The 25,686-nt window shown below is 41.0% G+C and overlaps 1 protein-coding gene across 5 annotated transcripts in view; it reads right to left on the bottom strand.

The window, feature by feature from the left end:
* LOC148037870 (uncharacterized) overlaps nt 1-25,686 on the bottom strand; it is a 137,351-nt gene that overhangs the window by 64,677 nt on the left and 46,988 nt on the right. For 3 of the 5 annotated variants that reach the window (XR_015690724.1, XM_087676834.1, XM_087676830.1), the window contains exon 3: nt 18,249-18,395. Coding sequence is in view for 4 of the 5 variants with exons in the window: in XM_087676834.1 (XP_087532960.1) it covers nt 18,249-18,395 (147 nt within the window). In the remaining variant the exon portion in view is untranslated. Of the gene's footprint in view, nt 1-18,248; nt 18,396-18,552; nt 18,641-25,686 lie in introns of all 5 variants that reach the window. The other 2 variants (XM_087676832.1, XM_087676833.1) reach the window with 1 other exon arrangement.

The raw sequence follows: 25,686 nt of genomic DNA, 5'->3' as shown, positions 1-25,686 counted from the left end.
GGGCCCGTCTACCCAATCACCCTTGACCAGCCCCATCACTTGTCGGGCCCGTCTACCCAGTCGCCCTTGACCAGCCCCATCGCTTGTCGACTACTGCCTGTCCTACAACCTAACACACTTGTCGACTGCTGCTTGTGTTACGACCTGACACACTTGTCAACTGTTGCCTGTCCTGCGACTTGACACACTCTTGGGAAGTGCGAACATTGTAACCAACGCTCTGATACCAGTTTGTTGTGTCACAGTGCAATGGAGTGCGAGACAAGAATGAGCAAGAACAAAGCTGAGAGTGAGAGTGCGGGAATCGAAGATGAGTGTACTAGTGTGTTACAGTACACAAAGAATAAAAATGTATTTATATGTTAGGGTACAAATAAGAGTGTGTTCACACCGGTAAGTTTATACACATGGAGATTAATGGGATTTTACACCCGAAGGGACTTTATAACCAACAATATAAGTTTCGGTCATAAGGCATAGAATGGTATCCATGAGTTCAAAGAAATCCATCTATCCTCTGGAACCGAGACCGTGGTGCTTGCATAAGCCCATAAAGAGCTTTCCGCAAACAAAAGACCTTATCTTTCTAATCAACGGAAGAACATCTGGGTATCTACTCCATATAGACTTCCTCCTTCAGATAATCATTCAAAGAGAGACTTTTCACGCCTATCTGATATATCATCCAATCGTAGTGAGCGGCAAGCGCAACCAACAAACAAAATGATATCAACAGCGCACTAGAAGCAAAGGTTCTCTTTATAATCAATACTTTGTTTCTATCGAAAACACTCTTGCACTACAAGGCAAGCCTTGTACTTGTCTAAAGTCCCATTAGCCTTTATCTTAGTCCTAAACATCCACTTCATCTCAATGACTTTCTTCTAGCTCGGACGATCTACCAAAGTCCAAGTCTCATTCTAGTCAATACTCTCTAGCTCCTTCTCCATGGCCTCTCCCAAGGTTGTCAAGTACGAAAGGTACGATACGGTACGGTACGATAAAATACAGTACTAATTGGTACCTCGTGATTTTATAAGGTACGGTACGATATTAGTACGAAAAAAAAAAAACAAAAGATAATAGAACACATGTTTAGAGCTAAAATAGCAATGTCACTTGAGTTAATAGGATGAATACATGAGGATAACAAGGAAAAACCTCATGCACAACATGTGCAATGCACTATTAGAAGATAGATGGGAGTATATATGTAATACATCAAAGAACAAAGCAAAGTTCAGGGTGGATAGACAAACAAGCTCTTCATTCTTATGTGTGTGTGTGTGACGAGAAAGAGGGGGGGGATGATGCTCTTGGAATTGCATACTCATCTTGGAAGTTAGGAGAGAGAGAGAGAGAGAGAGAGTGTGTGTGTGTGTGTGTGAGAGACTTGGAATTATGATAATAAACATAAGGTTTAGAAGTTGGAAGATATTGTATGGTCTAGTCTTCGGAGGCAAAAAATAGCCTTTTCTTTGTACGAAATGGTACGGATACGTACCGTACTGTACCGTACGAACCGTACGGAACAAACTAGTCCTTACGTAGTACGAATCCAACTATGGCCTCTCCCCATGGGGGACGCTAAATCACCTCCTACTAGCTATCCAACTTAGAATGCACCATGTAATCAGCTATAAATAGCCACGCAAAGGATGTCTAAGGTGCAAGCTGGGCAAATCTTCTACTGCCCTCCTAACTAGAATTTGGTAGAAGAATCCCCAAATCCTACATGATCTACGAGTACCCATGAGGTAATGGGTCTTGCAAAGGAAACCTAGGAACTAAAGAATCTACAGATGGATCATGAGTGGGCCATAGACTGGGCTCAGAAGGAACTATCTCTAAGGGAATAATGTGGACATTATCAAACACTACATCTCTCCTAAATCACCTTGTTTATCCAACGATCAAACACACGATAGGCTTTCACTTTCGAGGAGAATCCTACAAAGATCTGAAGATCAGCTGGAGGAGTGTGCTTACCTATCCTATCATCAAGGATGTGTATGTAAGCATGACTTCCAAAGACTATAAAGTGAAAAACTACATACTGAGAGCCAAAAAATGCCCCATACAAAATCCTCTAAGGGACAATGGTAGTCGAGCACCAGTTGAGCGTGTACACCAAAGTGTTAACAGCCTCGACCTAAAGGCACTCAAGGACCTATGTTGTGAATAGCATAGAGCACCTCATGTTTATGTTGGTCCGGTTCCTACACTCTACAACTCCATTCTATGAAGGAGAGTAGAGTTGGTAGAGGTAAACTAGCAAGAAATGCCATACTCACATAGAAACTCGAAAAACTCATGGGAGGTAAACTCGCTCCCACTATCACTCATGCATCCTACATGATGACCAATTTAGTTATACACCAACAAAACCTAAGCAAAGAAATATGTAAAGTCATCAAACTTATACTTGAGAAAGTACACCCGCATGTATCTAGAATGATTATCCACAATCAAAAAGAAGTCCAGTGTACCATTTTGCTAAGGGAATGGAGTATGGTGTTGCTTCTTGAGTTGACAAGCTTCATAGATATCCCGCAATAGCTTAAGTGTGAAAGGCCATCAGCCATTCATTAACAACAACTCATAAAGAGACTAATATCCTAGATATCCTAAGCAAAAATGTCAAAGGCACCCAATATTTGTAGGCTCCTATACAATGGCTAAATCTTAGAAGAAGTGAAACCTAGAGCCCTTGGCTAAAGGCTCCGAAAGAAATTGTCATGTGGTACAAGCCACTAGGTTGTGCCTCAATGCAAGCAATCACTAAATCAGTCTAAGAGTCAAGGGCCTCAATTGTGGTCATTGTGAAGAAGACAGCTCGTCCCAATCAACAAAGCTACTGAACCAATAACAAGTTTACCCCAAGTTGGGAGACATAGCATACATCATCTAGCGTAGCATGATCCACGATCTGGTCAGTGGCAAAAGTAATGTGAACATGAGCCTAAATCTTCACCGAGGAATTTTTTCCAACTCAAACACTCCCAATTGCAGGAGCTCAGGAAAAGAAAATGTCCTTGATGGGGTCATATGATGAGTAGCTCCATTGTCCACAATCAAAGGAGTAGTTGAAGTACTTTGCTATGATGAGTGAGCCTCCGCACTCACCTCATAAGAAGGCAACTTGTAGATGTGGACAACACTCGAATTCTCAAATATCTCTACAAAGACAATATGGGCCTTTACGAACCAATCAGAAAGCCCTTTGGCGTTAAGAACATTGTCAACTGTGATAATTGGCTCATGACAGCGTGGATTTGGCCTCATCACTACCCCTGCTAAGGACTGTCATCACCCTACCTCCCTTTTTGGGGCTTGTCCCCCTGAGGGGCGACGGTTTGAGTCTTAGCTTTTGGTGTCGTACTTCTTGCCTTTGATTAACACTCATCATCAAAGTTGCTAGCCTTCAACGTTCACAATACTGATTTTTCCTAGTATATTCTGGCACCTAAGTTTTAGAGATGACTAGGAGTTTCACTCAGTCTCACTAGCTTGATTTTAAATTTGTTTTTTATTTTTATTCAAATTTTGATTTTGTTTACCCTTCTCTTGCTGCTCCTTTTAAGAAGCAACAATGACAACCTTCTTTACAAAGGTCATACTATGAAATGGATCGAACATGCAAGTGTAACCTAGTAGCTAACACTCAAATTCATAGAATATGGCCATAATGGATTGTGAGATTACCTACTATACAAAATGAAAGTATTTCCTCAACAATTTGTTAAGAAACAGTGCGACTTGATTATCCGAGGACTTAGGAGCCCCCGTGGTGGAGAACTTGGCCATAAGGCACTGATACTCAACCAACTTTCAAGTCATTCCCGTCAATGATTATAAAGTTTCGGAGCTCATGATCCAAACTAATGCTACGGATCCTATCCTCAACCACATAGTGGTCACTCGAGTTTCCCAAATGCTCAAATGCTAAGTCAAAATGTTGAAGTTGTGAATGAAATTCGAGTAGTAGACCCTGCATCAACTCAACAATGACAAAGGCATTTCTAGCCTTCCATGAACAAACCACCTCATATAGAACAAGTGTGAGATCAAGTTGGCATTCCAACCATTAAACAATATCCCATAGGTTCTACGAATCAAGGACAGACTCATTAGGCTTGACCAAGTAATAAAGTTAGATCCGTTAAAACAAGTCTTGTCATTAAAGTCATGTTTGACTCATGAGGAGAAAGAACCATGAGGTATCAGATAAGAAGAATAGGATGGATAAGGAGGTGGGGGAGGGGAATAAGTAGAAGATAAAGGAAGTAGGTAGACAGAAATAGGCCGAAAATATCCAATGGGTCCTAATTGATGCAAAGGCATTAAAGGCATTGGAGCACAAATGTTTCTATACACTGCCAGTGGACGTGGAGGCATCGAGACACATAAGCCCTATCTAACTATCAATTGGGACACACCAAAATGACCAAAAGACGCATTAGGTGATGCCATGGAGGCAAACCATGGTACCGACTCATCTCCACTCGATAATGGCTAGGTAGCTTTCCCAAGCCATGAAAATCCCGAAAGTGAATGTGTTGGATAAACCTCCATCATCGAGATACCACCTGGCTGAGGAAAAAAGGAAGATGAAATGGAACTAGTGGGTGGAATGGGTGGGAGATTAAACGGACTTGTGATTGGTGTAGATATGGCAAATGAATTAGGTTCCTTTTGTCCATGATATGTAAATGATGAAAAATATGATTCACCAAAATCAAATTGAGCACAAGATGTAAAAGCTGAAGAAAAAGATAAATGAGCAATCACCCATGAATCTTGCAACTTTTTCTTGCCTTTTATTGAGTTCAAATGGAAAAACATATCTTCTTCAAGGCTTATAAACCAATTCTTGGTGTGAAGAATTCCCTCATCCTAAGCATCACCAATATCTTACAGAAGAGAGAGACTAAATCCAAAAGATTAAGAAGTATTGATTTGCATATCTGACATAGGAGTCACTAAAGGTGGGGATATGTATGAAAGAGATGAAAGAGGTAGAGATAGAGAGGAAAATGGTTTATACTCCATGACAGTTTCCATGTCAAGATAACCGATCCTTTGCAGAGCTTTCATGCTTCCTGCAAAATCATTAGACCAGCGCACCAAATCTAAAGAGAAAAACTCAAAATTATCTTCAATCTATTGTTTAGCTTGATAAATAAGGATGAGATCATATTAGACTCTACGACCATCTTGAAAGTTGGAAGAACAAGCTGTGAAGCTCACTCCATCTCATGTCTCGATGTACTAGGCTCAGAAGCATCATGATGATGTCCTAAAGATGTGTTCAAAGTCATCTTTACCCTCTTGTTGTTTTTGCTTCTTGTGAAGGGCTTTCAGATCAAAGCCTGAGCTTCTGTGGAAGAGAATCTCGCTTTGATACCATGTGAAGAAATATCCTAACGCAGAAACACAAATAAAAGCGTACAACAAAGCATAAAATCAACACAAAACACAATGAGGGTTAGGGTAACTCAGAGACAATGAACACAATGAAGATTTGAATGAAAAGATGAATATAATACAATGCTCATATAGCAAACAAATTGTGTAAGAATGAAAGCTATAACTCCTAACTCTTGTGTCTTGAGGACTGAGAGAGAGATGATGAGCAGGAGAGTGTGTCATACTCATGACAAATCCCGAGATGCGACAAGGCAGCCTCCAAGTATCAAATAGCAGCAAACGCAGCATATAGCTATGCCGGATCAATGTCAAACAAGAAGAAGAGAGATAAAACTGCCAAACACAGCCTTCAAACAATGTAGGACTGCTAAGCGGCGGCAACGGCAGCAAGGGCAGCAAAATGCAGCACAAAAGAGGTGGAGTATGAGTGGTAGCAAAACAGAGTATGCGTGTCAATCAAGGTGCAGCAATGGTTGAGTGAACAATGAGTGAGTGAGAGAGTGAGAGTCGATCGATAGGTGTGTACCACAAAGAATAAAAAGAATGTATTTATACTTAGGGTACGGTAAAATACACCCACAAGGGTGAGTTCACATGTGTAAACTAATATACACACGGGAGTAGCAAAAGGGCCTTTACATACTTAAAAGTTTTAAACGAACCCTTAACCAGCTCCCACTAGTCGAATGCAATGCTCATGTTGAGCCTAGAGCCTTTGCAAGACTTTTAGTGTGAACATCTGCAGGGTTACCTTGTGTTTTGATCTTAGTCAATGTGACTAAACCATCATCAAGAACCTGTCTAATGAAATGATACCTAACATCAATATGTTTGGTACATGCATGAAACATGGCATTTTTAGCCAAGCATACAACACTCTGGCTATCACATCCAAGTACAGGTATTTTGGTGGGAAACCCAAAATCCTTGACCAAACAACCAAGCCAAACACCTCCTTTCGAAGCTTCAATGGCTGAAATATATTCAGTCCTAGTGGTAAAAAGTGCTACTATCTTTTGCAATCTAGAGCACCAAGATTCTGCCCCACCAATCAAGGTAAAAATGTACCCACTAGTAGACTTGCAAGTATCAAAGTCACCTGCCATGTCTGCATCACAATGCCCCTGCAAATCTAATATACCCTTTCCATGGCAAATACATTTTAAATGTCAGGTCTAGTGGCAACCATAGCATACATAAGTGAACCACAAGCTGAAGCATAAGAAACACCCTTCATAGAGCTGGTTGTCTTATCATCTTTGGGCAATCTACTTTGCTAAGCTTAAGATATAATGGTAAAGGAACACCAAGTGGCTTAGCATTAGCCATAGAAAAACAATCAAGTACTTTGCTGATGAACTTTTCTTGTGACAGAAACAAGAGTTGCTGCTCTCGATTTCTCGTCACACGTAAGCCCAACATGTGTTCAGTTGGACACAAGTCCTTCATGGAAAAGGCTGAATTCAGCTGTTTTTTCAATGAATGAACCTGCCTTTTATACTTACCAGCAATAAGCATATCATCCACATAAAGCACAAGTATAATAAGGCTTCCATCATCAGCCTTCTTGATATATAAGCAGTGATCTACATTACATCTTTTAAACCCATGTGAGAGCATGAAGGCATCAAACTTTTTCTACCATTGTCTAGGAGCCTATTTCAAACCATACAAGCTTCTCTTACACCAAATGCTCATTTCCTTATATAACAAAGCCTTCTAGCTACTTCATGTACATCTCTTCTTCCAAATCACTATGCAAGAATGCACTTTTAACATCTATCTGATCAAGTTCAAGATCCATAGATGCTACAATGGCAAACAATACCCGAAGAGTAGTCATTTCGACAACAAGGGAAGAGGCTTCCTAAAAGTCAATACCCTCTTTTTGTGTATAGCACTTAGCCACAAGCATGGCTTTGTATTTGGGTTTGCCATCCACACATTTGATTTTATAGACCATTAGTTAAGAAAAGCTTTCCTATCTTTGGGTAATGAAACCAAATCCCAAGTATCATTCTAATACAATGACTTCATTTCTTTCTGCATAGCTAGCTCCCACTTTTTCTTTAACTCACATGATAATGCCTCTTTATACATAAGAGGCTCACCTTCGTCTACGAGCAAAATGCAATCCAAAGAGGGATCAAACCTTTGTATGGGTCTTCTGACAGGTATAGACCTTCTTACCCAATGATCTGTGTTATATTAGGCAATGGATCCACATCCAAAGGAATGTCAATGACCTCATTATTTGGCTGCTGAACTGCATGTTCAGGTTGCTGTAATACATTTTCAGGCTATTGTAATTCATTTTCAGCATGCTGATTTTGTTGCCCAAGCTAATTTTCAGCATCCCCTTGCTGCCCATTTTCATCTAGCTCAATGATGATACGCCGGTTATCATGACCAGCATCAAATGGAGCTGCATTTTCAGTGGCTAATGGCTGTTCAAGTGGCTAATCATAAAGAAATTTCACTTTCTTTTTGTCTAAATCATTAGATGTGACATTTTTTGGCAATTTTGACTCATTAAATACCACATCACGGGTGCGTAGCACCTTTTTCATGTTTGGAACCCAAACTCTATAGCCCATTTCACCTCCATCTCCATAACCCATGAAGATGCCTCTATGAGATTTCATGTCAAGTTTGGTTCTGCTATCAACAGGTACATATGCATAGCATTCGCAGCCAAAGACCCTTAAGTGGTCATATGAAGCATGCTTGCCGGACCAAACCTCTTCAGGGATGCTACTTTCAAGTGCACGATGTGGAGATCGGTTGCAAATATGCACCACGGTTTTAAGTGTCTCTCCCCAAAACAATTGCAAGAGATTAGCACTGGACAACATGCACGGAATTTTCTTACATAATGTGCGATTCATTCACTTAACCACACCATAAGATAACGGTAAGAAGTTGTAAGCCCCCATTTAATCCCATTGACATCACAAAACTTATTGAATTCTTTAGATACATACTCTCCCCTGTTGTCTGTTCTTATGCATTTTAATTTTTAAACCCTTTTGAGTACTAACAAATACATAAAACTTTTTTAAGGCATCAAATGCCTCGCTTTTCTGCTTAAGCAAGTAAACCCATAGCTTTTTAAAATGGTCATCAATAAAAGACACAAATAAACTAAAACCACAACGAGTTTTTCCTGGCATGATGCATACATCAAAATAGACTAAATCCAAGATACATGCCTTCCTAGAAGGTCCATGAGAGTATGGACTCTTTACATGTTTTCCCAAAACACAATCATCACAAAAGTCAAGCTTTGAGTTTTTCACATCAACTCTTTCAAGTGAAGAAAGTGCCTACAAACCCTTTTAGCTCGTGTCCAAGACGCTTGTGCCATAACTCCATATGTGACTGCACTTCAGCAACTGCAACAAACTTTCCAGAAAGTACCATGCAGTAGAGATAATATAGAGTGCCCTTTTTGCCACCTCTAGTGACTAGCACTAAAAGTAGTGAAGTAACCTTTGTTGTCTAGTTGCCCAACAAAAAGCAAGCTCTTCTTGATGCTAGATACATACCTAACATCATGAAGGATCAATTCTTGACCATTTTCAAGAGCTAGATATATGGTGCCCATTCCTTCAATATCACATACATGGCTATTGTCTAGATAGACTTTCCCAAGATTACCTTCTGCATAAGAAGAAAAGCACTCCAAAGATGGAGTTACATGAAATGAAACACCGTTGTCAACAATCCATGATTGTGACAAACCATCATGAGCTAACATCAAAGCATCTATCACATCCCTTTTAGTGATATGCATGTCCTCCACTGTCATAGCATGTGGATCTGAAGATGCAACTAGCAAATCAACATGTTTATCTTCTTCTAGCTCCTCAATAACAACACTAGATACCACATTTTCTTTTTCCGTTTCTTTAGGGGTAGAGCTGCCATCCTTCTCATTCTTTTTGCCTTTTGCATTAGCCTGCCTCTTGTATTCTTGAACCTTTTTAAAGTACCTGCAATCGGGTTTTTTATGCCCTTAGTGACCACACTGATACCAAGTGACATCTTGGTGTTTTTCCTTGCTTTGCTGCGATTTTAGTTCTTATTTGCAGCACTTAACCTCTTTTTAATTCTTCCTCTTACATTGTAGACTGATCTATTGTTTTTTCCACTTGCCTTGCATCTAATCTCTTCATTGAGAATAGAACCACACACACCATCAAATTTCAAGTTGGGGTTGTTGCCCAATGACACAATTAGTGCTTCCCATGAATCAGGCAAAGTTATGAGCAAGAAGATAGCCCTCAATTTAGGATCAAAAGTTGGCAAGCCTACATCCTATAGCTTACTCAAAATACTAGTGAAAGCATTCAAATGCTCTGAGATAGGCTTCAACTCATCCAGCTTCAGGTTGACCAACTTTCACATGAGATGTACCTGATTGACAAGAGTTGTATTCTCATACATAGCCTTGAGTTTCTCCCAAACTGCATAGGCAGTAGCAAGTCCCTTGATATCAACCAAGATATCATTTGTAACAGCCATTTTAATCTAAGTAATGGTCTTTTTATTGATTTTAGCCCAATCCTCATCTAACAAAGCAACAGGCTTATGTTCTATCAAGGCATCATCACAATTCTTCAGAAAGAGTATACCTTGCATACGACCTTTGCAAAGATCAAAGCCATTGCCATCAAATTTACAAATCTCAAAAAGATTCTTTGTGTCAGATGTAGATGCATTGCCAGCCATCTTCAGTAATAAAGTGCTGAATATTTTCAGCCAATTAGCAAAGTTTCTGAGTGTAACAGCAAGTACACACACTTGTACTTCCAAGATATCCAAGAAGCAGATGTTTTTGCTGCAATTTCAATCTCAAGTACTCATTACAGCATGTACACAAATCAAATCTGATACATTTGTATGAATGACAGCTCCCACTTCAGTAATACATCACCATAATGCCCAAATGCAATAACCCAAGTGCTGTATATACCACTGTTTCACTGCAAAATGAGCATTCAACAATACAGGTGCCAAGAGAAGCAGCCCTTTTACAACATTTGAGATATCCCAAGTTCAAATTTCTCCCACTCAACAGTGAATCTGCTGCAAATTTCATTGTCAAGGCTCAAATTGACTCAAAGTGCATCACCAATGTGAAAAGCCCCAAAATTTTTGCAATGAATCTGCCCCAATTGCATCAATACATCTTCCCAAGCATCAAATACACACAAATGTTGCAGAAATTTTACAAATTCTGCAAAAGCCCCAATTTTCAAGGTCCAAGAGTGCACAAATGAAATTGGCTCAACCGAGTAAAATTTCACTTATACGTGAAAAGCCCCAAAATTTTCTAGGCATGTGCACCCAATGTCTACAAAATATGGATCAATAGTCACTATTATGTGTGTCCGGTACTTCAAGTATAAATTCACACTGATCTGGGTTCTGTGCTTGTGCGCGCGAACACTAGACCTGCACCTTATGCTGTTAGTTGTTGCCTACCTGGTAGTACTCATCGCGACTGCCAATGACTGCAGGTCACGACTGCCTGCACTGATTCTCGTGCTCTAATACCAGTTTGAAGAGTATGAGCGAAAGCAAAATAGAGTATGCGCGTCGATCGAGGTGTAGCAATGGTTGAGTGAACAATGAGTGAGTGAGAGAGTGAGAGTCAACCGATAGGTGTGTATCACTGTGGTATACACAAAGAATCAAAAGAATGTATTTATACTTAGGATATAATGCACTTACACCCACAAGGGTGAGTTCACATGTGTAAAGTAATATACACATGGGAGTAGTGTAAGGGCCTTTACACCCAACAAGAGGGTGACAACATCCTAGCTGCAGCTGGGAGCAGCAACACAGCCTCACGAGAACCGTGGACAGCAGGGCGACAGCTGGCTCCAACAAACACAACAGTGGAACTAGTCGCTTGACTGTTCACAATAGATGGACGATGAAGACTTCGTGGAGAAGGCTGGAAACAAGCACCGGAAAGATGTAGACAATGTCAGGCAACTTCAACTGAGATGCCCTCTACAAACGGGGTGTAGACAACGAATCTAGAGGGCCTAGAACCCGCAAAAACAAGACTGGGCTGAATGGAGGGCAGCTTTCCTATTTATAGAAAGTTTCAAGACTTCGAACCTCAACCCATTTTAACTCTCTCAAATCACTCGCCGTTTTAGGGTTTTTCATTAATTAAACATTTTCTGGGCTGTTCAAAAGGCCAATGTAGCGTGTAATGCTTATTTTATCTCCACAGCTAGCTACATGGAATGTTTATGGTATTTGTTAATGTAGCAAACATCACGTTACGTGGCAAATCTTGCATTCTACTGGCTAGGATGTTTTATGTGCAACTGAACACAAAAGTCATAAGGAAGCTAGACAAATACTAGATTGTCATGGCTTCAAGCTCCTTCATGCCGAAATTCCTACCGGAAATTATTCAAGAGTATTTCTCATTGTGCATGACAAATTTCAACCTGTGTTGATTGAAAAGGATGTGTCCAAAAGATTTCTTGTTGTTGAGATTACTTGGAATGGTGAAGTACTATGGATGGCTGGTGTATATGCTTCAAATGATGCTTCTCACCAATCTGCATTATGGCAACAATTGTGCTCGTGTCTTTCTCTTGGAAGGCCAAGCCTTGTAATGGGAAGCATTAATATGTGTGTGGATTCCATTCTACTTCCAGACATACCATAACTTCTTGTGACAGTTGATAAATCCTAATTACAGCAGTAATTAGGTCTGAATTCAGCAAAACTGTGCTGAATATCTTCACAGTTGCTGAGATGAGGGAAAAAGACAGCACAGGAGAGATTCAATCTGATGGCAAGAAAGTGTTATAACAGCAATCCCCTCCTGTTTTAGAAGAAGAAAAATCAGGTCATTCACTGGTTTTTAGGGTTTTGCTGCTATTTGAAACCCTGATTTCTGCACCAGCAACTATCAATGACCTCACTTTTAGGGTTTCTTGCTGTTTAGAGCCCCAAAATCTGCTCTAGGTCAGGTTGCCTTGCTGTCCTGAAGCTTCAGCAGCTGTCTCCCAACTCACAACTAAGTTCTCCACCCTCAGTATCTACCCCAAACAGTATAGAATGGGAGAAAAACGGCCCAACATGAAAGCTATACTTGCATGCAGCCCAAAACAGATTGAACCTTGAGACTTGGCAAATTTATGTTATCACTCGGAATGCTACATGCAAAAGCGAGCTGCCTAGTCCTTTGGCCCTACCCTCATTTAAAATACATTATCCGGTACCCAGCCTCAAGTTTAAATTCCTGACCTCTTTGAACTTGAAAGTGTTGAAAATTTCCACAAACCTTAGTTTAGGACATTAAATCATTTAAAACTCTTGGCCACCATGACAAAAAAAAGGCATTTTCAAGGGAAATTTCAATATCCTTGACTAAGATCTAACTCAAGCACCCACTAGCACCTATCCACCACAAGTTCTGCCAATGTCCCCCACTACAAACGCTAGGATTATCTGTCACCATGACAGATATTAAACATAATTTCCCATTTCCACCTCCCATGTGCACAACTTTGTGTCCCAACTTAAGTATCCAAAGAGCATTAAGCTAAAATTTTACGTCCTCCTGATAAACGGGTATGATAAGTATCATCTCCTCTTTATTGCCTTTGCTTCCTTGGAAACAAAAGTCCTTGCAAGAATTGATGCAGCCCATCCATTTTATGATTGAAAAAAGCAGAGAAATTATTTATTTCAAATATGGGTCTCTTGGCAACATGTTACTACACCAAAGCGTTTGTGTAGTGTTGCCCTCTTGGATGTCAAGATTCATATGACAGCTTTATGGATGGCCCTATGACATCCCTCGTGTGCAACATCATCCTACAAGCATTGCTATGGATTTTATTGAGGAGATTGGCATATCACATGGTCGTATTAGAATCTAAGCTCCGTAATGGTCATTCGAAATTCGACTCAAGTAATTAAAATGCCACAATTTCATCTTCTTTCACACTTCATTGTCTCATGGCACAAGATCCTTCACTTTACGGCCTAGTGTCCCCTACCTCTAGAAAGGAGGCTAATTCCTCACAAGCTAAGGTTCTAAACACATCCAAGTTGCTTGGCAGACCTAATAAGCACATGGACATGATAAGTTTAATAAGATGGTATGATTGGGTATGAGAACTATATCAAATGCAGTTATTACTAGTTAGTGACTAGTCTCGAGTTTATTCTTTCTTCCATGTCTATCAATACTTTCAAGTACCTCGGGTCTACAAGTTGGTTTGGTTGAACTTGGAGCAATGGCTTAGGGCACATTCCCGTTTAGCCTTCATCCCCATGGTTTAACTCAACTTTTGTGAAACCAAATGATTGCTTAAGATAATCAATGTAGGCACTTCAAACAACGTAGAATGCTCAACAATTATAATATTCAGTTGTTTTAAGACTTACATTTCAAAAAAATGGAGAAAAACAATACTTAAAGCTAAATATGATAATTATTCAAAAATTTATAATCATCCAAACATAAAAGAGAGGATTGAAGATGGGCAAATCCCTACCCCCCTCTTCTCGGCTAACCCCTCGGAAAGAAATATATTTTTGCTCAATCCAAGTCCCTTAGGCAAGAGCTCAACTACAATCAACCTGAGAGTGAGAACAAGTATTTCTCACTCTCATAAGATCATATAAAAAATGTATATGCATACATGCATCACTTATTATGGAATAAACAAGCAAATCCTTTACAAACTAAGAGTAGAAAGAGAGAGAAAATCACCCCTTCTTCATGGTGCATCAACTATATATTGTTATGGCTTTTTTTCGTATCTTGAAATAGAAGAAAGGCTCAAGAAAGAGATGTTGTAAATAAGAAATTTACAAGTCTGTTGTCCTCTACAAAAGCAACAAAAGAAGAAGAAATGTTAAGGTATTTGATGGTAACAAAGTGAAGGATGATGATGGAGATGGCTAGAACGAACTTTCGGCTATTTTCATTTGCTATACATGAGTTTGCAGCAAAGAAGATTAATGTAGAATGAGAGAAAATGATGTCATTTTATTGGAGAAAGGGAGACTTAGTACAAAGTGCAAGACAAGTGTCCAACCACATGTCATGAGGTGTGACACGTGGTGGGACACTTGGAAGCTTGTGAGACAAGTACCCTCACACTTGTCTCTTCTCTATGGCCTTCCTTTTTGAGCTGAGAACTATCAAGAACAGAAACAACCAAACCTAATAAGAACTATCAAAATACAAAACTTATAGGACTGATTCGTTCTTGGATTTTGGGCAAGATGCCTACCTTATAGCCACCACATCCATGTCTTTCTCGTTTTCTTCCTTGGACTAGCTTTCCGTATATTTGGCTAAGGGATTGTGCAACAAACCTTGTTTAACAAGCTAATTCATGAGATTGATTGCATATGTCAAGACAACATGATAGCATAAACTAGCTAGATAACTGAAGTTTGTTGGGTGTGTGCAATGAAAGCACAAGTGGATCTGATTAGTGAGGTGGCTTTCCAGCATTCAAGTTAACAACAACTAGGACTAAGAATATCTAAAATTTCTAGGAGTCCTAACCATTCCATTTTAGGAAAACGGAATGAGGACGTGCTTGCTCGTCAAGAAAAAGGTTGTAGACCGCATGGGAACCCCACACATTAGCTGTCTTGTGAAGCATAAAAAAGCTTTTGAGTTATAACTTGTATTTCACACTTATAAAGTGTTCAAGTTGTCTTCATTTTGTATATAGTATAGCAACAATCTTTTATCATGTACAAGGTAGTTGAGTAGGTTATTTTTAACTCCTATACTTGAGTTACTTATGTTTCCTCTCTGGAGAAATTTCTTGACTTTTCTCTAGACTAGACTTTCTCTGGAGATTTCTTGGACCTTGGCAAACCGGACCTAGACCTGCCTCAAGAACCTCCCCACCAAAGACTTTTCCTCCAAACATTTTGTTTGGAGACTTTTTGAGGCACACTAGACTCAACTTGCAAGGCTTCCCAATCCGGAGATTTTTGGCAACAGGCCTAGAGAAAACCACCTCCACCACTCCAAGGTCTCCAGATATTGTATGAATATCTTTTGCCCTCCCCCTCTTCAGCTATAAAAAAAAGAGGGGAGGCAACCAATGTATCAACCAATCATTTTGTACTAATAGAAGTGTGTTCTTTGCAAATTTGTGTACTTCCATCTCTCTCCACTCCACACGTCACCATATCTGTCTCCAAACTTCTCTCGCTTCCCTCTTCTCTCCAAACTTCACCTTATCTCTCCTCTTTCCTCTAGACTTCTTGTCCTCAGCCCCATGTCTCCACACTTCTCTCTCTTCCCTTTTCTCCCCAAACTTTAGCTTCTCTCACCCCTTTCTTCACTTCCTACTCTAGCCCCTCGTCTTCAACACCTCTTTGCCTCTGCACTTCTCTCCAAGTATAGACCTCTCTCTCTAGACTTCGCCTCCCTGTCTCAGCCCTCCTCTCCACAGTTCCCAATCTCTTCTCATTCTAGACTTCTTCCCCAGACTTCTCAGTTTCTAGACTTCTTGACTCTTGACTTCTCTAACTTCTCCACTTCCCCAAACTTCTCTGTCTCCAAACTGCTTGCCACCCAATCTTCTCTGCTTGACTTCTCCCCTTCCCCAGACTCCCTATCTTCAAACTCCTTGCATCCAGACTTCTCTGTTTGACTTGTCTGTAGCATTTTCCATCTTCCTTCCGGACTCCCCTTTCTCTTCCTCAACTTCTCTCCCATCTTTCACCAAACCTTCTTCCCTGATCCTCTTCACATTAGCAATCACAATCAACATTAAGGAATTCAAAGGCATATGCATTGATTGCAAAGCCAGCATACTGCTCTAAGGAATCCCCCTGCACCCTCATACATGCACTGCAAAGGGCAACAACCCTACAAAGATATTGATCTCCTTAAACCAACTGTGGAATTGACTGCCACCATCAGAACACCCATCAGCCACTAATGGTACAGCATTTATAGAGGCTAGATAACCTTCGGATGACTTGAGGAGTTTAGGGACCTTTAGGTTCCAACTTTTGGGTTGAGGCCTCGATGTTTTGTTGCAAGTTACACTCCGAGACCACCCAATCAACTAAGTCCATGCTTCCTATGAGCTCCACATAGTATTGTTCATAGGGCGGTGTCCCAAAAACTACTAAAGGTTTCCTCCTCTAGCCTAGCTTGGGAGGTGTCTTACAAGAAGTCATCCTTTCAACAACACAATAACTCTCTCGTTTGCAAAGCATCATTGATGGCAAGGAGAAAAACGTCCGTAAGATCATCCAAAAGGTTTTCTAAATTGAAACATAAGACAATCCCAACCAAGCAATTTCCATTTGCCTAGCTTGTGGAAGCATGACTCTCTATTCAGCGAGAATCAAAGGCATCAAGACAAGATGAACATGACATAAGAGTACTAGTCTAGCATCCAAATTATCAGGCATGGAAGTAATATATGTAATATACTGCACAAAAAACATTATTCCATTCGATCATAGACATAGTCCAATGACCACCATTTTCAGTGTCCTTTTGACTGAGTCCTGCTAAATGGAGTCGTGTTATCTTTTGAAAAACATTCTGAAGAACAGCGTTTCTACCCCATAGGCTTATCTGCCATACTAGAGGGCTTATTTCCTGAGAGGACTTCGTTAAACACACCTCAGTAGCAATCACCGCCAAGACAAAGACATATCAGAGATCTTCCATTGTTGTTTTCAGGTGTTTTGCTAGACAAGTGCTCTTCACACTTCCACAGTAAAATAAACCTGCTGCCGTAAGCTCATGCCAGCCCTCCAGAATTGGCAAAAAGAAAAAAAAATCCAGTTGCATGTAGACTCTTTCAGCCTTTACACCTGAAAGCATGAATCTCCAGAGTTTAAACCATACACATTTTTTGACATCTAGCTCATTTTTCAACCTATGTAAGAACACGACTGAGCTGGTATGTGCCGCATGAAATTCAGCTCATATTGTACAGAGATAGGATATTGAGTGTCAGTTTTTTTTACCAGAAATAGCATGTTTTAATCCCAGCAGGTTACATTTATATTTTGGTGGAATGGTTTGATCATTATGCTCAATGGGAGAAATAATAGAAGCTCCAATTGAAAAATAGTTCTAGGAAATGCACACTACCAAAACTGGCTTATTCCGACATAGTGGTCAGAAATTGTTGTTGGTGACAAACCACTACAAGTAAGCAGCAGACCCGTCATGACTAACCAATAAACCTACGTTAATGACAAGCCAAATGCCACAATGGAGGAGTTAAGTCTCAAAATGATATTGTATGTCCACAATATAAATGAAATTGGTAGGAATGTGAACAAACAAATCTCCAGCTTATGTTTAATGACAAGGCAATTCAGCTGCTCCTAGCAATCTAGCCTAACCTTTCGGCAGCTCTTTCCAATGAATGCAAATACTGATAAAGACCTCTCTAGGGGATAGCCTGGTGGTCCACTGACCATTTTTCATTCATCAAATGTAGAAGGGAGATAGACCTCAATGCAATGTTATCAAAGTAGCCCTTTCAGCTTTCATAGTTGGAAACGTTGCATTGATATTACAATCTTAGCTATATTTATTATGTCTTTCGCGCAGCATGTAGTTCACAGGCTTAAATTCACAATTTAGCCTTCACAGCCTATGCAATCACACTTGCATATTTTTTTATATACCTCAGATTTGTTGATTAAAACTGACATAAAGCCTTCAAGTACACCAGCTTCCTCAAACTAGAACCTGGACCTAGTAAAGTGCATATCAATTTGAAAACTCCATGTTTCCTTATAGGTTTGAAGAAGACCTTAGCGTTGCCTGTGCATTTGCACCAAGATACAAAAACCTGGATACCAGACGCTCCAAAAGAGCCTCTCTCTCCTCAGGATCATGCTCACACCCTTCAGATGAATCGCGCCTAGGCATGTATGACTTCAACAATGGGCTTAACAAGCTGCCATAAGAAAACGAGTTAGTGTCCAGTCATACATAGATTGGATTAAAACCAGCAAGCAAATAGTTAGAGCACTTCACATTGAAAGGAAACCAAAAATCAATCTGGAGATCACTTCACTGGCATAATTCAAAATTTACGAATTTGAAAAACCCACCTACGACCATATAATATCTTTGACAGCTCATAAAGTTCTGAGTCACTAGCTAGCTCAAGTACCGCATGCAAATCTGGATCCAATGACACTGAAAAAAACTGATCTTAAGGTTAGATAACCACAATATATATTGCTGCAAATGTCAAGTCTACCACCCATTCTACCTCTTTTTCTACACTGGCACAAACTCTAATCCTCTGATGTTGAAATAGAAAAACAATATGAAAGCAAGGATGGCAAACATTTTCCAACAATAAGGGACTATCATGGCTGATAGTGACTAGCAAAGTCTGGAATGTGAGTTTTAGCATTAGTACCTTTTGCACTGAGCATTGTCTTATTACTCAGGAGAAAAGTAGGAAAGGTTAATGCTAGCCTGTGAAAGCCAGATAAAATCCTATCACCCCAGATGATTATCTGGGTTGTGAAGGCTGCAGTTTTACATTCATTCTGCAAAATGACTACCAGCTAACACAATTGTATCTACGGCATATCTAAGGATTCCATTATATTCCTGAGTGCTACAAAGTATATTTGATAAGAACCTTGTTCTTGCCTAAGATTTTATCTGAACATGCAACATACATTCATCATAAAAATCTTTTATCAAATCATGATGCCCCCAATTATCTCTTTAGAAATGCAGACCCCCATGATCAACAATGTGCTATGTAAAACATAGATGGTTGAAGGTGGTGACTGCAAGGCACTTTATTAAGAAGTCTTAAGGAAAAGGTACATAAGGAAGAGGTGGAAACGTGTTTACTGCCACCATCCAGTGTGCAACAGAAGAGAAACACCAACATAGAGAGAAATAGAGAGAGAGCAGAAGATGAAGGAAGAATACTACACTAAATGAAGAAGAATGCTGATACAAAGGGGATGGACTGATCAGTCCTTGCACATAGCCCACAACATCAGTGAGGGCACCAAATCAGGCTGATGACGATGGCAGCACCAAGCACGCAGTGTCAGAGTGTGCACCTACATATGAGGGAATGAAGATTGGAGAGAGTGTGTGTTTGCCAATGGTGAGGCTGGCTATAAATAGCCAACAATGCCAAGCACTGGCCGGGAACTACACATATAGGTGCAATAAATGCTGGCTGACCAGTATTTACTGCTCGTTGCACTAGAAAAACTGCCAGAAAAATACCAAGAGGCCACAGAAAAATCTCACATGGCAAGGACAATGTCACGACAGGTAGAAGTAAACTGGGAAAAGCAAAAATTAACCTAGAAATGCACACAAAAAGCTGGCAACTGAAGGAAATGCACCTAAAACTGCCAAAGCTCCTAGGTCTCCATCAAACTCTAACAAGAGCTCACAACCAGGAGATGACAAACTAACATGACTAACATAGGTAGGCTAACACCCCCTCTCAGATCCTCGGAGTGTCTGAAGACCCAACAACCTCATGTGATGAAGCTTAGAAGCCTGGGGTAAAGGCTTTGTGAAGAGATCCGTTGCATTGTCCATTGTGGGACAGTAGGCCATTGCTAACTCAAAATCCACAATCCGCTCTAGAACATAGTGATACTGAACATCAATGTGCTTCGTGGGAGCATGAAACACGGGGTTCTTCGCCAAAGCTAGAGCACTCTAATTTTCCACACATAGCTCCGTATGACAAGGCTGGGAAAAGCCAATCTCCACCAACATGCGACAAGATGCGGCAAAGCCAAACCACCTCCATAGCTATAGAGCAAAATGCAGGATACTTTGCCTCTATAGAAGAAAGGGCCATAGTAGGTTGTTTCTTATTGCTCCACAATATAGCTCCCGATCCAAGGGAGAAGGCATAACATGTAGTGAAGCATCTAGAATCCATATCACTTGCCCAATCATAGTCACTCCAACAAGAGAGAATAATCTCCTCTCCATACATGATTCCATAGGATCGAGTCCCCCATAAACAACGAAGAATGGGCAAGGCCGCTCTCCAATGCTCCTGAGTGGGAGTCTTCATGAAAGAAAACAACAAAGCCACAACAAAAGGTATGTCAAGCCAAGTGAGGAAGCCAAAAGGACACCTATAATGGCTGGCATCTATAGGGGGATCTGTTGCCAAAAGCTTGGACTCTTGGTCCATGGGGCCTAAAATAGATTGACAATCCGCCATACCAAACTCCAAAAGAAGCTCGAAGATATACATGTGCTGGGAAATAAAAACATACTCTATCATCTAATAGATCTCCAATCCAAGGAAGAACTATAGGATCCCAAGATCCATCATGTCAAACTCCTATATCAAAATCTCCCGAGTCCCATCAACCTCTTAAGTACCACTCCCTATGATGATAAGATCATCTATATACAATATGATCAAGATACACCTATCACCCTCAACCTTGTAAAATAGGTTGGGATCATGAGCTGATTTGGTGGAAGCCACTTTGTATAAAAAATCAATCAATCCCTTTTCACCAAGCTCTAGGACCCAGCCCGCTTCAAGCCATAGAGGGCTTTCAACAATCTACAAACCTAGTCCTCCTTCCCTTGCATGAGAAAACCTAGATGCTATGAAACATAAATCTCCTCCTCAAGGACGTCATTCAAGAAAGCACACTTTACATCCATCTAATAAGCAGGCTAGTCATGATGAGCTACAAGAGCCAAGATAGCTCAAATAGTAGACATCCGTGCCATAGATGCAAAAGTCTCAAAATAGTCCAAACTTGCCCCTTGAGCAAAACCCTTGGCAACAAGCCTAGCTTTGTGCTTGTCCAAGGAAGCATCGGCAAGGTACTTGGTCTTATAGACCCACTTCACACCTATCACCTTCCGCTTTCGAGGACGTGGAACCGACTCCCACATCTAATTTTGCTCAATAGAATTGAACTCCTCGTACATAGCTTGACACCAAATATCCTATGCAAGAGCCTTCTCAACTATAGTGAGCTCTCTATCATGGAGAATATGAGACATAAGAGTATAGTTCACACATAGCAAACTATCTCGCCTATAAGTGAGCTGATCTACATGGACTTGTAGAAGGTGCAAGAAAGTGGAAAACACTGAATTCTACCTAAGCCACCTATACCAAAGAGAAATCCGAATAGACTCATCCTGTTGTGAGGAAGACTGAGTAGTCTCCGATGCTTGCAACGTTCTGTCTGTGAAAGGGACTCCCCTCACTAAGGCAAGGTAAATGCTCCTCATCAGAAGAGGACTCCGCGGGGGGGCTAGGGGGGCCTAAAGGGGTGGAAGTACTCAGTGAAGAAGTAGTCGAAGTAGTCACATCTATCAAAGGTGGTAGGGAAGCCCGTATAGAAGGTGGAGAAGAAGGGAGAAGAGTCGAAGACGAAGAAGGGGTGCTAATAGGCAATCGGGAAGGGAGGAGAGGAACTAAGGGTGGAGCATGGTCAATTAATGATAAAGAATCACCTGCAAAAGAACCATCAATAAGAACCTCGGAGACCACAATTTCATTAAAGATCACATCCTTGCTCACCTCAATCTTCCGCGTTGTCACGCCGTAGAGCCGATAGCCCTTTGTGGTAGTGTTGTAGCCCACAAAGCTGAGAGTCAAGCTTCATCTTCCTCTTCTTCTTGTACACATGAACGAATGCATGACACCCGAAAAATGTGAAAGTGAGACACAGAAGGCTTCCTACCAAAGAAAGCCTCGTATAGAGTCCGCTCCTGTAAGGTAGAAGTCAAGGAGTAATTGTGGATATAAACCGAAGTAGCTACCGTCTCTTCCCAAAGGGAATGAACAAGACCCCGACGGCCATCTTTAGCGTAGTCCAATTCGCACACTTTACCACACCATTCTCTGATGGTGTGTTGGGATGAAAGTACTCCATCCGAATACCGTGATCCCTATAAAACCGAGAAAAGAGGTTAGAAGTAAACTCTCCACTATGATCAGCTCATACTCCATGGACTTTGGAAGTAGTTTGCTTCTCTTCAAACACCTTTCACTCATAGAATCGAGAGTATGCCTCGCTCTTGTACTCCAGAAAATAAGGCCACGCATAACAACTAAAGTCGTCCACAATCAGCATCAAATACTTGGCCTTCCCAAGGGAGGCTGTGCCCATAGGTCCGCAAAGGTCGATATCTACCAACTCAAGCAAGCTAGAAGCCCTCCCAGTGGCAACCTGTGGATGTGGTTGCCTATGCTACTTGCCCCTCAAACTACGGCATAAAGTGTAAATAGGAGAGAAATATTGAAGTCCCTCCACCATCTTCTTCCAAGAAGCCCATCGAATAGCATCAATATTTAGATGACCATAACAAGCATGCCAAAGCAACCCAAGCTCGTGGGAAAACCTCGCAACTAAGGTTTTAAGTGTGTAAAGCCCACCCTCCTATGAACTAGTTCAAAGAATGGCACCTATAAAAGCATCCTCCATGATCACAACATGAACATCCTCCATGATCGCAACTAAGGTTTTAAGTGTGTAAAGCCCACCCTCCTATGAACTAGTTCAAAGAATGGCACCTATAAAAGCAACCTCCATGATCACAACATGATCGCAACTAAGGTTTTAAGTGTGTAAAGCCCACCCTCCTATGAACTAGTTCAAAGAATGGCACCTATAAAAGCATCCTCCATGATCACAACATCCTATGCAAAGACAATGCGGGTACCTAGCCATGTAGGACCATGAACAAACAATAGATTAAAATCCAAATCCAGTACTTAGAGAACTTTTGCTGAGGAAGATTTCCTTTTAGGCAATAAAGAAAAAGTCATTGATCCTCAAACAAGAATCGTACAATTATCACCAAGGTGATTCTCCTCCCTCTAGCACTCATGTCCTAAAGTCAATCCTATCTATAAGTTATGTGAGAAGAGGCCCCACTATCCACGAGCCAAGGCTTCTACTGTGCGAGAGAAGCAAGAGTTGTATCCTTCTCGACAAAGACAGACTCTGTCATAGCTAGGGTGGCCTTCGAATCCTTTGAATCCTTCTCCTTCAACTTCAAATGGGGGTACTTCTACCAACACTTCTTCTTGGGATGAGTGCCCTTCCCACAATGTAGACACTTGGGTTTCTTCTCCTTCTTCTCATCCTTCTTATCCTCGTGCTTCTCTGCCTTGGTCTCCACCTTCTTCTTCTTCCCTCCACCGAAACCTATAGTAAATGCCTTGATGGAGCCAAGGCCACTCGCCTCAACCTCTTTAAGTCACTCCTCATGATCCAACACAAGCGGTAAAATCTCCTTCCATAAGAGTGTCTCACGGATCCTTGATGTGATAAGGCTGTTGTAGAAGACATCGAACCAAGGAGATGGCAACTGAGTCAAAAGGATCATAGCCATGTCATCAAAGGATATCATCCGACCAAGAGAGACAAGCTCACCCCTCATGTGGTCCATCTAAGTGATGTGCAGTGGCTCCTTAATGGAGAAAGAGTCATCCATACTAAGCATCCGCAACTTCTCCCCAAGGGAAATCTTGTGGGCAAACATCTCATGTTGCTACAAAGATACAAGCTTCTTCCACACTTCTGCCATGGTCATCAACCTGCGAACATGCACAAGGACAGAATCCTGCAAACTCATAAAGAGAAAGAATCTGACTCAAGAGTTGAGCCAATCCCACAAGGTTGCATATTCCATAGAAGTCCCATCCATGGGATCCTCCTTAAGACGAGGGATAGGATCAAAAACAACCTCCCAAAGATTGAAGGTGTTGAGTATGCACTCCACCTTACACGACAACAACAAATAGTTTGAACCATCCAGTTTGTCTTCTTTGGGTAAGGAAGGCAAATTAGGCACCTGCACTGAGGGTATCAAGGATGATATCTTCACATCATCCTTTATTAGGCACCTGTACTGAGGGTATCAAGGACATCATCTTCACGTCAAATGGTGTCTTTTGTGACAAATATAGAAGGGAGACAACTGTAAATGGGAGTCTTCTCCCACCAACGATAGTTGCAATAATTGCATCTCCACTCAAAAGAGTGTCTAGAAAGAATCTCCTCCTCTGAGTTATCAAAGCTTGGAAACTTTTAAGACATCTTCGATCCTACAATCACCTAAAATTTTGCATTTGGATGAAAATAGTAACAAAGGCAAGAAACAGTTAACTACAATGAATGTAGATATTTTGCCTGCACACAAAATGTTGTCGCCTGCAACCAAGAGGATGTCATCTATGCCAAGGAAATATCACCACCACCCAGAAAGTTGTGTTTCAGCAGAATACTAATAGAGAGGGGTCACCCAATGCCTAAAACACCTAAATGTTGCCGCCTACCCTCCACATGATGTCACAATCCACCAAATGGTATCGCATGGCTCCCAAATATGGTCAAATCTACACAAAACATCTTGAAAAGGCTGCGTTTGCAGGAAATGCAAGCTAAAAAGCATACATTTTGGGGACTGGGTTACTCCTCGGCAAAAGATCACTTGCTCCTCTGTGAGAAATCTCCAAACTATGTCCTCACTTAGGCGATGATACCATGTAAGATTGTGCAAAGAAGAGAGCCGCGAACACGCGCGCGCAGGAGAAAATGAAGGAAGAATACTACACTTACTGAACAAGAATGTTGATACAAAGGGGACGGACTGATCAGTCCCTGCATGAAACCCACAGCGTCAATCGCACTAGATCAAGCTAATGACAATGGCAACGCCATGCACAGAGTGTTGGGAGTATACACTTGTGTATGAGGGAATAAAGATTGAAGATTGTGTGTTTGCCAAGTGGGAGGCTGGATATAAATAGCCATCAATGCCGAAAACTAGCGAACATGCACTTGCAAGTGCAATAAATGCTGGCCAGCCAGCATTTAGTGCTGGTCGTACTTTTAAAAATGTCATTTAATAGCAGGAGGCCACAAAAAAATATAGGATGGCAAGGACAATGCCATTGACACCTATCCACCACAACATTTACCAATCTGTCACTGCCCAACCTAAGAGGGGACGGACTGATCAGTCCCTGCATGAAACCCACAGCATCAATCGCACTAGATCAAGCTAATGACAATGGCAACGCCATGCACAGAGTGTTGGGAGTATACACTTGTGTATGAGGGAATAAAGATTGAAGATTGTGTGTCTGCCAAGTGGGAGGCTGGATATAAATAGCCAACAATGCCAAAAACTAGCGAACATGCACTTGCAAGTGCAATAAATGCTGGCCAGCCAGCATTTAGTGCTGG

Source organism: Lygodium microphyllum, chromosome 4 (assembly GCF_053477565.2).
Source record: "Lygodium microphyllum isolate KBCC chromosome 4, Lygodium_microphyllum_v1.1.10, whole genome shotgun sequence".
Lineage (NCBI taxonomy): Eukaryota > Viridiplantae > Streptophyta > Polypodiopsida > Schizaeales > Lygodiaceae > Lygodium > Lygodium microphyllum.
Note: the sequence above shows the minus strand (reverse complement) of the source record. Positions and strands in the feature narration are given on the sequence as shown.